This window comes from Melozone crissalis, unplaced genomic scaffold (genome assembly GCF_028551555.1).
Source record: "Melozone crissalis strain CALT ecotype California unplaced genomic scaffold, PUWL_Pcris_2 ptg000033l_1, whole genome shotgun sequence".
Lineage (NCBI taxonomy): Eukaryota > Metazoa > Chordata > Aves > Passeriformes > Passerellidae > Melozone > Melozone crissalis.
This window is the reverse complement of record NW_026535811.1, coordinates 1,631,199-1,643,340: the sequence shown is the minus strand read 5'-3', so window position 1 is coordinate 1,643,340 and position 12,142 is coordinate 1,631,199. Positions and strand designations below refer to the sequence as shown.

General features: G+C 44.6%; 1 protein-coding gene across 13 annotated transcripts in view; it reads left to right on the top strand.

Annotated features, from left to right (window-relative positions):
• Positions 1 to 12,142, top strand: part of SOX5 (SRY-box transcription factor 5) — a 590,818-nt gene that overhangs the window by 320,814 nt on the left and 257,862 nt on the right. For 7 of the 13 annotated variants that reach the window (XM_054281906.1, XM_054281905.1, XM_054281904.1 and 4 more), the window contains exon 1: positions 260 to 393. The exons of 5 other annotated variants lie outside the window; for them this stretch is intronic. In XM_054281906.1, coding sequence (XP_054137881.1) covers positions 356 to 393 — 38 coding nt within the window. In that variant the 5' untranslated portion in view covers positions 260 to 355. Of the gene's footprint in view, positions 1 to 259; positions 394 to 11,143; positions 11,210 to 12,142 lie in introns of those variants that run through there. One more of the 13 variants, XM_054281899.1, reaches the window with a different exon arrangement.

Below are 12,142 nucleotides of genomic sequence, written 5' to 3'. Positions count from 1 at the left end.
CCCAGCCCCCTTTATCCCCTCCACCGCTCGGGGGTGTTCAGGGCACTGAGGAGTTGACTTTTCCCGTTCGGCGGCGGGCTCGGAGGGAAGGGAAGGGAAGGGAAGGGCCGGGCAGCCGCGGAGGTCGCGGCGGGGGGAGCGGAGCCGAGCGGAGCGCGCTGCCCCTTTAAGAGACTGGTCAAGGAGCCCTCGCTCAGAGCGAGCGAGCCGGGAGGGAGGGAGGGAGAGGGAGGGAGGGAGAGAGCGAGCGAGAGAGAAAATCAATCGCTTTAGAAGGTTTGGACTCACTTGACAGGTTCAGTTGGAGGCGACCATAGGTGGCTGCTGTGACAAAGGGAAATTGTGCTTTTCCAGCATGCTAACTGACCCTGATTTACCTCAGGAGTTTGAAAGGTGAGTCGAGTTCTTGGGGCGGGGGTGTGCGTATGCGTGTGGGGGTGTCTCTTCCCTTTTTTTTTAAATTTTTTTTTCCCTCCTGTTCTGTTTCGTGCTTTGTTTGTTATCGCACTGTTATTTCTATTATTATTTTTTAATTCATGGGAGCTCGCCTGCCGGCGCGCGTGTGCGCGGATGGGCAGCACGGACGGACACACGGACACGCGGGGCCGGGCGCGCAACTCGGGCGGGAGGCCGGGCAGAGGGAGAGGATCGCGCTCTCCCCTCCGCGGTGCCCGGTGCCGCGTCCGTGCCGAGCCCCCGGCCCCGGGCGGCGCTCAGCTTTGTTCGGCCCGCGCTTTGCCGTGCCCTGCTGCCGCTCGGCGCCGCCGCTCCGGCCCGGCACGGCGCTCCGGGGATGCCCGGTGGCGGCCGGGCTCCCGGGCATCTCCGGCTCGCAGCCCCAGGCTCCCGTCAAACTTGGGAAGGCGCTGTGCGAGCACATGACCTTTTGTTGATCTAGCAGGAGCTATTATTTTTAGGCGAGTTAACATCGCAGCCCTCCGTCAGGAGGAGAACATCCTTCTGCCTGAGGAGAGAGGGGGGGAAGGCGAACACGAACCGAAGGGGAAAAGTGAAACTCTTGCCTCCAAGTTTTGGCCGTCGCGTCTCTCGCGGAGTGTCAGGAGCCGGGTCTGGGGATGACGAGCGGGCTGCGGGCGTGACGTAGCGGGCCCGACTCCCCCTGCCCGAAACAGGAGCCCTGCCTGCCTGGAGCCGAGTTTGCTGTCACTGCTGGTGCCGTGTGACTCCGGCAGCTCGCTCCTTCTTCCACACGCTCTGCTTCTCCCGAGATGGTCGGAAGCGTTTATCCCAGGCTCTCTCGTACGTCCGCGCCTTGATGGTCCCGCATCCTCCCCTCCGGCTTCTTCTTGAGAGGTTATTAATAGCCCCTTGTGCGCTGCAGTAAACAACCCAAACTTTCATTTCCAAGCAGTAAATGAAAGAATGCCAGGATGCGCGTTACTGAGGTTTTTCTCATCTTCGTGAAAGCTACCTCCTGTATAAACATTTGGTTGTATCTGACTATGCAATACAAGCTAGGTGCTAGACCAGCTGGTTAAAAATATGCTAAGTCAAGCTGTTCATCGTTCAAACCTACTGAATTTGATAGTAAAGGCATAGAAAAGAAGGCAAGATAAAAACATTTTAAGTGGGCTGAGGAACACGCATTCAAAGGAAGGACAGGAAAGAACACTTGAATTAAAAGATCGGAGAAAATTAAAATTTGGAAACGCGGAAAAGAACTATTTTAACACTTTCAACCCTTGTTCTGAAACTAGAACGCTTCCTTACTAGAAAGTGAAATTGGCTAGGTTGCTCTACTCCGAGGTTGTCTTTAATGCAATTAATTTTCCAGACTTGGAATACTTGGCGCTTTCCTTCGGTTTGTTAGCGTTACAATAATAGGACAAAATTGGTTTTGTTCACGTGCGCTGCATTAACTTACTTCAACTACCTGAGGAAACTGTTACTGTTTTTGATGTCAGATGTGGTCTGGCATCATGCTCATGTATTTGTCTTTTTTGTGCAATCGATAGATTCGCGTATTTCATGTGCCTCACTAAGTTTGCACATAGAAATTTATAAGCGAGCTATTTTGATCATTCTTTGAACTTCGTGATGCACACAATGCTTGTAAACTCTGAAGCAGAAAGAAGTCCTTTCATTTTCCTGCTGGGGGACTTTTCTTTTAGCTGAAGTCTCTCTGCATTATAAATATAGATATTTATATAAATTTTATCTATAAACAAGTCATTTGGGGCTACCATCATCCTTTGAATGAGCTTCTCTACTCCCTTCTTTTTTTCCTTTTTTTTTTTTTTTTTGCCCCAGGCATACGTTTCATTTTCAGAGATCCCAGCTTTGCTCTTGTAAACATTCTAGTTAAATAATCAATATGCTGCTCTCCTTTTGCCATGCAGATAATAGCAAGCAGCAGAAATGGGAAGCAATAAAAATGAACCTCAGGATGTGCAATCTTTTGGAAATTTATTTTTTTTTAAACAATTTTCCCTCTGCAGTTGAAATTGGGGGATAGAGAGCAGTGTTTTTGTTAATCATTACCATTTGTTTACATTGTGTGTGTTTGACTACAGTCACACACACACACGCAGGCACTGTCCATGTCATACGAGTGTGTTTGTCAGGGAGCAGCCCCGAGGACACGCTTCCTCCTGCCCGGGGGTCTTGGACCCACGAACGCCTGCAGAGTTCTGTGTGTGTGTGTGTGTGTGCACGATGCACAGATCATTGCTTGCTGGATGTTTGAGGCAGGTTCTTCCCTTGGATTCCCAGTCAGCACAGATCCTGGAGCGCATTTCTGCAGTCTCCTGGCGTCCAGCTTGTCGTGGCAGCGTGTCCCACTTCAGCTCTGCTACTATGACCCGTCTCCCACTGCTCGTTTTCGAACTCGAGCGGCGAATGACAAGGAGGGGAAGGTTTGTCAGGCAGGGCTGTTTGCAGCTCGGCTCTCAGAGCACCCGTGTGTCTCTCAGGAGCTCGCTCCTCTCTCCCCGCTGTCTTTCCCGAGAGCTTTCTGTGTGTCTCAGCGAGCTGCAAACACTTGAGAAACTTTCAGGCACCCCAGCTGAGGAGGGCTGAATTCAGGGGGCTTCTCTGCTGCGTCTGTGGCCATCAGCAGGGGGAATTTACGGCACGCACTTGGAATGAAAATGATCCTCGGTATCAGACAAATAAACACTCATTAATTCATTCAGCACCACTGGTAAATTGCAGTAGGTTTTGTGAATTAACATGTATAATTAATTACCGTGTCAGAATTGTGAGGATTTTCGTCCTTCCCTGAGAAGTTCCTTGTGCGCCTTTATTTCTGTTTGTGGTTGTTCAGCTGCCTGATTGAGAGGAGCATCAGAATGCGTACGGTGAGGGGGATGATGTTTGCAGCAACATTGTGGGGAGATGTTCTAGCTGGGATGCGCTCCGTGTGTTTCACAGGGAAAGGGGAACTTCTGGGATGAGCTGTGTGAGCGCCTGTGGCACCCTGCATTGGCTCTAAAGGTCTTGAAAGGAATGAGTCTTTTGTTGTTTGATTTTTCTCTCTCTCTCTTTTTTTTTCTTTTATTTTCCTTTTTTTTTTAAGTTGGGTCATTATACTTAAATATAACAACAGAATAGAAAGTTTACTTCACTGAGGACAAGATAGAGACAATGCAGCCGGAACCATTGTGGGCAGCTGGGAAATTTACAGAATGATAAAACCTCAGAAATGCCCAACGTAAAGTTTTAATGTCTTAATAAAATCTGATTAATGAAAAATAGATAAAGTGACTGCTTAACAATGTCCCTGGTGTACGGAATGTTCTTAAACCCAAATTAATGACTGCATATTTACATTTCTCTGTGGGCTGAGAGAGAGGCTATGCTAGGCGCCCAGACAGAGTGACATCCTTTCTCTTCTCCATGAGCTCCTTCACTTTTTCCCTCTTTATTTTCAGCATGCCAGTGGAAGGTGAAGTGGCACGCAGTGCTTGCAGAAGGACGGGTGGGCTGGAGCCTCAGGAGGGGAAAAGGCAGAGCGGGGAAGGACAAAAGGCGTGGATGGGAGCAGTGGGGATGGGGACAGTGGCACAAGTTCAGCGTTGGCAGTCACCGGTGGCGCGCTCTCGGAGCGTTCCCCGTTCCGCTCCACGGCTTGGGGAAGGGAAAGGCTCAGGGATGTAAAGCAAGCCTCTGCTGGGAGGAAAAAAATATACTTAGCTGCTTTACTGCTGCACTGCACGAGTCATTTCAGACTCCCACTGAATTTATTTTGGGGTTGTACCAACACTGTCAAATGGAGAAGTCATTTTCTTAAAAGGAAACTTTGCGTATTCCTAAGTGCTTTTCTTAGCTAAAGTTACCCTAAAAGCTTTATTCTGCTGCATTTGCTGAGAATTCTGGAGAAAGAATAACACCTTTCCGTTACTCGGCTTGCTCAGAACGCTGTCCCGCTCTCCTAAAATCTACCTGTACAAGTAGATTCTTTCATTTCAAAGATTACTATTGAGCTGAGTATCTTTTAACTTCATTGAGACGTTTTGGGAAAAGGACTTGATTGCTTAAGTTCATGGTTCTAGGGATCTGGGATGTGAAGAATAGATAGAGTGCCAGTGTAAAGTTGCACATACTGGTTTTTCGCAGTGACAAAAATGAACAGTTTTATTTCCCTGAGATAATTCTGAAGGAATTACTGAGTTTGCAGACTATTCATTAAAGTCCTGCATGCACTGATTTAATTTGTTGTGTTTATGCTTGGCTAGGAAGAAGTTGACTGTTACAGATTACAGATTTTAATGAACATCTCAATAATTTACCAGTTGCTGAAATTGTGAACTAATCTTGGAAGGCAAAAGCCCAAATGAGAGAGCTGATGAGTGACACACCAGCCTGCACAATTCGACTGTTGTATTCATTGCATTTGAATCAAATTGGGAGTTTGGCATTACTAATTCTGGGTGGCTGGCTCATCATATGCATTCAAGGAGTTAATTAAAACACACACAAACACATACACAGTCTCCCACCAAGCATCTTGCGGTGTTTATGTGCGTAGTGTGTTTGATTGGTACCTTTACATGGGCGAGGAATTGTTTTTCCTTCTCTTTCTGTCCAGAGATCTTAAATATATAACTAGTTTACAAAATATTTACTGCCTCTCGGGGAGCTTTAACAAGCATTTATGGCTTTATCGTTTAGGAGGCACTGAGTATCTGCTTGAGTTCCTTAAATGTGAAGCTGCCTGATAGGATAGGAGTATGTGTCTGTGCAGTGTGATACATCTGTAGGTGTATAAAATACACTTTCAACAATATTTATATGGGAAAAAGAGTGTCTCCTCCCAAGGTACAGTTACAGTTTCTTCGCATGCTTTTCATACCGGACTTGAAATATACCGTAACTTTATGTTCGTGTGAGATACCTGTGCCTTCACAACTGTTGCAGAAGTCAGTCTGACATCCTCTTGATTTTCAGTTTTATTTTATTTCGTTAATTTCTTGCTCGGGCCTGGTTGTAGCATAATTAACTCAGGAGTGCAAGGGAAAAAATGTTGTCGTGCTTTACCAGACTGGAAATATTCAATGCCTGTGAATTCTGCTACTGTAGTCAAGAGAAAAGAAGTGCTCACAGCAATTAATCAATAGCTGTAGTGCCTCTCTGATGATGGCAAGGAGTTTGTTGTTTAACAAGTAGCATCCTTAAAAGCAAGGAGCATTTCCCTCTTAAAGTTCGTATAGATTTTTATCAAATGTGGAAAACTTGTGAAGTCTCCTTCCTACAAAAGGTAAAATTCTGTTGTACACGAGTATGTTAAAACCCACGGGGCGGCAAAGTAAGCAAATCTCGTCACATTACTGAATCGCCCAAAGCAGAACTTGTGGAGCTTTGGGCTGTTTTTCTCTGGAGCTTTGGGTGGCTGTGGCCAGCGGTCGCGGGGATTTACCGGCGGCGTTTGTCCCGTTCCCATCTCCTCCCACGGCCCCCTTGTCACAACACCAGCACCAGCACCAAGTGCTCACCTACGCCCTGAGCCGAGAGTGATGGAGCTGTGTCAGCTCTCCCACACCCTCCAGAGGGGCTGCCTTGCTCCATGGCCTTGGCCAGCCCGGTCCCAGGGTGCCGTGGTGAGCCCAAGGCGCCGTAGCCTCCGCTGGAGACGCCGCTCGTCACCCCCATGCCCAGCCCTGGTCACCCCTTCCGTGCCAGCTGGGCGGGCAGGAGTCCCCAGGAGCTGTTCCTGAGCCCACGTGTCCTTGGGACAGCGTGCAGTGCCGTGCTCGGTGGTTCTTGGGAGACGGCAAATTCAGACGAGGTTCTGGAAGAGTTTTAGCGAGTCAGCGCTGCCTGCGGGGGCCATGGGGCTTGAAAAGAATGTGAGAAGTGGATGGAAATTGTGAGGTGTACAGGAGTAATTCAGAGAAGCTGCCTGTCTTTTTCCAGGATAGGTGCGAAATGTAATTATTCAATTGTTTTAAACAGACTTAGAAAGAAACATTGAATTCAGTTTGCTAGAACTATCAGATATTGATATGAAGTTCAGGTGCTTCTCATGGCATTGGGGGAGCTGTTTGTTTTGACAGAAATTGGCAAACGTTTTCCAATGTCCTCGTTTTGATCTGGCTTGGCACTTCTCTTGAACTTGTCTTTTTGTCACCTCGTTTAAAGAAAAAAATAATTCCAACACGATGATATTATTTTTGACTTGTGGGACTCAGAGGTAAAGTGGAAATGAGGAAAAGCTTGTGGCTCGCTTTGGCAGTTTGAAATTATATTGACCTTGTTTCCCTTAAAAGTACCGTGGGATTAATCAGGTAGCATTTCTCAATTCTCAAACTGTATTTATATTTTGCTATTTTTAAAATTTATGTTTAGTATTTTAGATTTATGTTCAGTATTCCACATTTCCTTTTCATGCTTCAGGTTTTTTAAAGACCAAGTATTGAAATTCATTTTGGCATATGCTTTTTGAGATCTATAATAATTTTATTTTGTTATGCCATGCAGTTCTGGTTTTGTGTCTTCTCAAGTTCATTTAGAGTGTCTTCAGTTTTTTGGGCTGTGTTTTTTTCCTGGGATGTGGGTGTCTGACTGCTATTAGAACTAAACATACCATAAAATGTTGCCTTAGTGCTAATTTTCTTTGTGATTTTATTATAGTTTTATCATTACTCATTTGTTTCTGTCATAACATTATTCTGTTACATTTGGGGGCAAAAACATAAGCAGAGTGAATTGATGTTTAATTTTGTTGTGTGAATACTCAATTCTTTTTAGTGGTGAGGAACTTGTGGAAGAGATACGTGCTGGTTTTGTAGTTAAGATCATTGTCTACATCTAGTGTTCTTCCAGTGTTCTTCATGGACCTTTGTAGCTCTGGAGGAAAAAGCCCTAGGAATGTAGTTCATGTAAAGAGAAACCCATGCAGTTTGTCATCCTCTTGGTTTCTTTGGTGCTGGGCTTAACTGTTTTAGGAATTTGGGAATGGAAAAACTGACCCAAGTTCCATTGATTCATCTCAGAGGTTGGGCATGGCCAAGGTTGCTGTGTCTGACAGCGAGCTGGACTTACTCACCGTTGCCAGCAAAGAAGACCAAAACTAAAGAAAATATTAATGGTTCTAAACAATTTTTAATGCTTCTATTGCGTGTTTTCACCATAATTACATGGAAGTATGTCACCAGTAATTTTTTGCCCTTTTTCCCGGCGAGCCTCCCGGAACATCAGGGCGTGCGCGCCCATCCGCGCACGTTTGTGTTTGCCCTCCGTGGTTTGGGGGGTCTGCTGGGGCATGGAGGGGCTGCACTGCAGCAGAGTGGGATGAAGTAAAACTCATCTGAAAGAGCCAAGTGCATCTCTGCACGCCATTTTTATACATTTGGAAGTATTCCTTGATTTAATAGAACGTGTAATGAAGGGCAGGAAGCGCGCGGTGTCCTCTGACCTTCAGGGCTGGCCTGCCTGGGTTAGGAGTGAAGCCCTTGAGCAGAGCTTTGTGCCGGGAGGGAGCTGTGGTTCTGAGTGCTGTGTCAGGCTGCAGAGAGGTCTTCTGCTTCCAGATGCATTCCCTTAGCGTCCTCATTGCATTCACTTTGTGAGACAGGACTGAAAACATCTTCTCCCAAGAATTAGTGAGGCTTCAGTTCATGGGGTTTTATCCCTAAGTTTTGATACCATGGCCTCACCAGGGCAGAGGCTTTTTTGGATAGACATGAGATGTGTGGGAAGGTGATGGTTGGAAAGGGCGGAGGGAAGGATGTTCTTACCCGTTTTGCATGTCTATTAACAAACTGGGTCATTTTGCTGTGTTGTATTTACATGACTTGTTCCTGGGATGGTGTGAAATGTGAATCACCAAAACATGATGATTATTTTAAAAAAAATAGGCTAAATGAAACATAACTGAAATAGAACTGAAAGGCTAAATGAAATCAACTGAAAACAGAACATGCAACATTATTCTTTTGGTACAGTTTCCTTCTGCAGTTGCTGAGTAAAGCCAAATAGTTCTTTTTTTCCATGTCTGTTAAAAATATCTAGGCTTTTAAATTTGAATATAACAGGGACACGGAAAATACATTTCTCTCTTCAGGTTCAGGCTTTGATTTGTTTTTTGCTCCTGGGTTTTGGACACTGAAGTAGAAATTTATGGTGTGTTTTAAAGAAGGCTACTGGTTCTCATCTTTGTCAAAACCCCATGAACATTGGGCTGATTCTGGTTTTACAACTGAGATTAGAATTTGGCAGAATTTCTCAGTGGAAGGCTCTCCTCCTTTGCTTATGTTTTGTAAGTTCTGCTCACTTTTTCTGCTCTTGCCTAAAGTCTGAAACGAATTGTGTGACTCGGGAATGTGCATTAGGCGTCTGCATGAAATGCCAGGCAAATTATAGGGAAAATGCTGTGCCCCTCTGCAGTGTGCCATGCGTCTCTTTTATAGATAATCTTCATGTGTATTAGTGTCATTGATTTAGTGTGTTTTTGTAGAGTGCAAGCATCCTGAATCAGGACCCCATTATGCTTGTCACTGTACAAACACAAAAAAAGAAGGTTTCTTTCCATTCCACAGAGCAGCCTTTGTGCTTAGAGCTTAGAGTAATATAAATGTGTCTTTGTATGGGGAAAATTCAGAAACAGGGAGTAGGTAAGAGATCCCTAGCATGGTTCATGAATGAGTTTTCAGTCCTGAAGCCATGCTTAACAATTTATAAATTGAGCAATATATGTGTATGGGTATTCTCTTTCTGTTTTTTTTTTCCTGACGCACGTATGGAGAAGTTGCTCTACTGTTAGAAGTACTGATATTATTAATAATAGATTCATTCTTCCTGTAAATTCTTTTGATTAGGAATTCAGAGCATTTGGTAAGCATTGATATACAAATCATGAAGACTTCTGTGCTTTTTAGATTGAGAGGCAAGATTAGTCTCAACCTATAGATGAGTAAACTCAGGAATTCTGTCACAAAATCTTTTGCATGTGTGAGTTTAAAAAGTAGCGATGCTGACTGGTAGTCCTGTTTTTTAACCTCAAGACACCCTGCTTTTCCCTTCTTGAGAGCCTAAGAACTGCAAATTACAGACTTCTCCCTGTCCAATTATAATTTCTGAAGGTCTCATTCTAGCAAGATGAACTATAGTATTCAAATCGCTTAAGTATGTAAAATAGGGACTGTGGAGCATAATTAATAAAATAAATTAAAGGAATGTTTGCAGCCACAGTTGGATCGTGGAGGGCTGGGAGGGAACACTGTTTGTAGACCCTCCAGTCATCTGAGTTGCTTCTAAAGCAGCTCCTTACCTGGAGGCAGGTTTGGATAGCTGGAGTCGGGCAGCTGTACCTGCTAAATGCAGTAGTTACTCTTTTGCAGTACTTTTGGAAACTGTGTGTGCTGCAAACAGGTAAACTTTGGTCCTGGGGAACAGTTAACATCTTCAGCCGTGTGTGCCACAGCTGTCATAGGTTTTATAGCCTAAGGACCAGGCACAAGGTGAGCCCAGGGAAAAATTGTTCATGTGGAGAGTGTTGATGTGAGGAACAGACTCCTCTGGAAGTGGCAGTGTAGGCAGCCACAGTGAGCAAACCAGCCTAAAAGCAAAAAACCCACTGCAGAACACAAAATGCACCGTGATTCTTCCCCAAACGCTTGACATCCACTTTTTAAATGACATCTGAAATGAAGGAAGTGATACAGAGTTATTAAAAGGGAGGAATTATTTTCTTATTCACGTTAAAAGTTGTTCTAATCTGTTTTAGTGGGTTTTTTCCCTTGTTTCCAAGTGCGGACTCTGTGAGAGTAGAGCTGAAGTGCTGAGGTCTGCAGGTGGCTTTACATCTAGGCTGTGTGCTGCATCCTTTCCTACACACTGTTGAGAAAATGGGTACAAACCGAGGTAGTCCTGGGTGGATTTGATCTCTGCTGCCTTTGAATATCATGACTAAGCTGTTAAGTTATTCTCTTTGATGAGCTTTTTCAGAGTGACATTACTTTCAAGATAATGGATTATGATCAGGCCAGTTCCGTGGTGCTTCAGTTGTAGTTTCTCAGCAGTGTGCTCACAAAGCCCTATTTTGTGATAGGGCCAGTCAAGGCATCCTTTTAAGAAGTGCCCATTCATTCTGAGTGTTTGGGCTCAGCAGCACTGGAGTTCAGTGTCAGGTCCTAAAAATGTTAATTAATTAATTAACTAATGTTCTGCTGAACTCCATGAGAAAGGCTGGTGTTCTTCACCCCAGTCCTCCAGGATGGCATGGAAATGTGACTGGTGAGGAGCAGAATTATGACTTTCCTTAACCTGCAGCAAACATCCATGGGTTGCAGCGTCACCAGAGTTTCTGAAGCATCAGGAGGGATTTCTGCAGCTTCAGCAAATTGGGGATTCTGGTAGTTTCCTGTTGCTGTGCTTTGACGACAGGTTAACTATCTTTTTCTCCTAAACAACAAGCATGCCTGGCAGATCAGAATGATCCGAATGGCCATGATGAAAATTTACCTGAGTTATGCCAGAGCTAACATCTGGCCCTTAGTGGACTTGGCACTGCGCAGAAAATCAATCTTTGTTTTGAAACTATGTGTTTCCTAAGGTACTAATTCCCAGTTGTGGCCAGCAGGGCCTGTAGAGAGACTGCTGCACGAAAATGCCTTCTTCCAAATATACATTTGTTTGATAACCCCAGTTTTCCAAAGTGTGACCTCTGTTAATTTGTCACCAGGCAAATTATTGTCACCTGTTCACTGATTCCATGAGAAGCCCAGGCAGACAGCAGAGCCCCATGCTGGTAAGCATTTCTGGTTTTGCTGTTTGTGGTAATAAGCAACCCACTTAGAGATGGACTGAGGTGAGTTGCATGAGTTGTGCAGGGCAGCAGGAACAGGTTCATCTTGTCTGGAACTGACTCCTCTGGAGCAGCTGAGCCTATCTGATGTTTACTTTTTAAATAAGCTGAATGGTTATCAGATAAGAAAGACAAAGTCTTTGTCTTAAAATTACCTACAGAATTTCCTGCTAGATGTTTCTTAGAAAGATGAGAACAAGATGAATGGAGTTTCTTCTGTTGTATTTGGGCAGAATTTGATGTGGAAGCCTGTGTTTTGAAAAGCTGCTATAAACACTTAGAGCATAACACAGAATTATTTTAAAAAGGAGATAAATACAATAGATTTTTACATACATGTGCAGTCTATTGAAAAGGCCATCCAGAACACTGATACCAATTTAAGAAGATGATCTTTTGCCTTAGTTATGCATCTGGGAGGTATTAGCTGAACATTTTGTGGAGAACTGTGAATACCTTGGTTGCCAGTTGTCTAAAGTGCAGCTAATGATTGCTTCAGTGCCAGTGTTTTGATGGCTGGAACCTAGGCCTGAATATGAATACAAAGAACTCCATCTGAAAAAAACGCGTGTGCGCACACACTCCTTGTACAAAACAGATTTCAGCCATCTGCTTGGCACTCAGCTTTGCAGCTATAGGCTCTGATATGAAAGGGAACACTGTCCAGATTATGAAGGGTATCACTTTCACTGGCACCTTAGTGTTTCAGAAAGCTTGTTTATCCAGTGGTTTTCTTCGGTGCAATAATGCAAACAACGCCCTTTGAGCCAAAATTTTGTGTGTGCCGTCGTTCCTCTGATGGCAGCATCCACCTTACCCTTGCAAAAGGTATTTTGCAGTGAAGGAAAGTTTGTGTTCTGCACCTCAGCCTTTCCA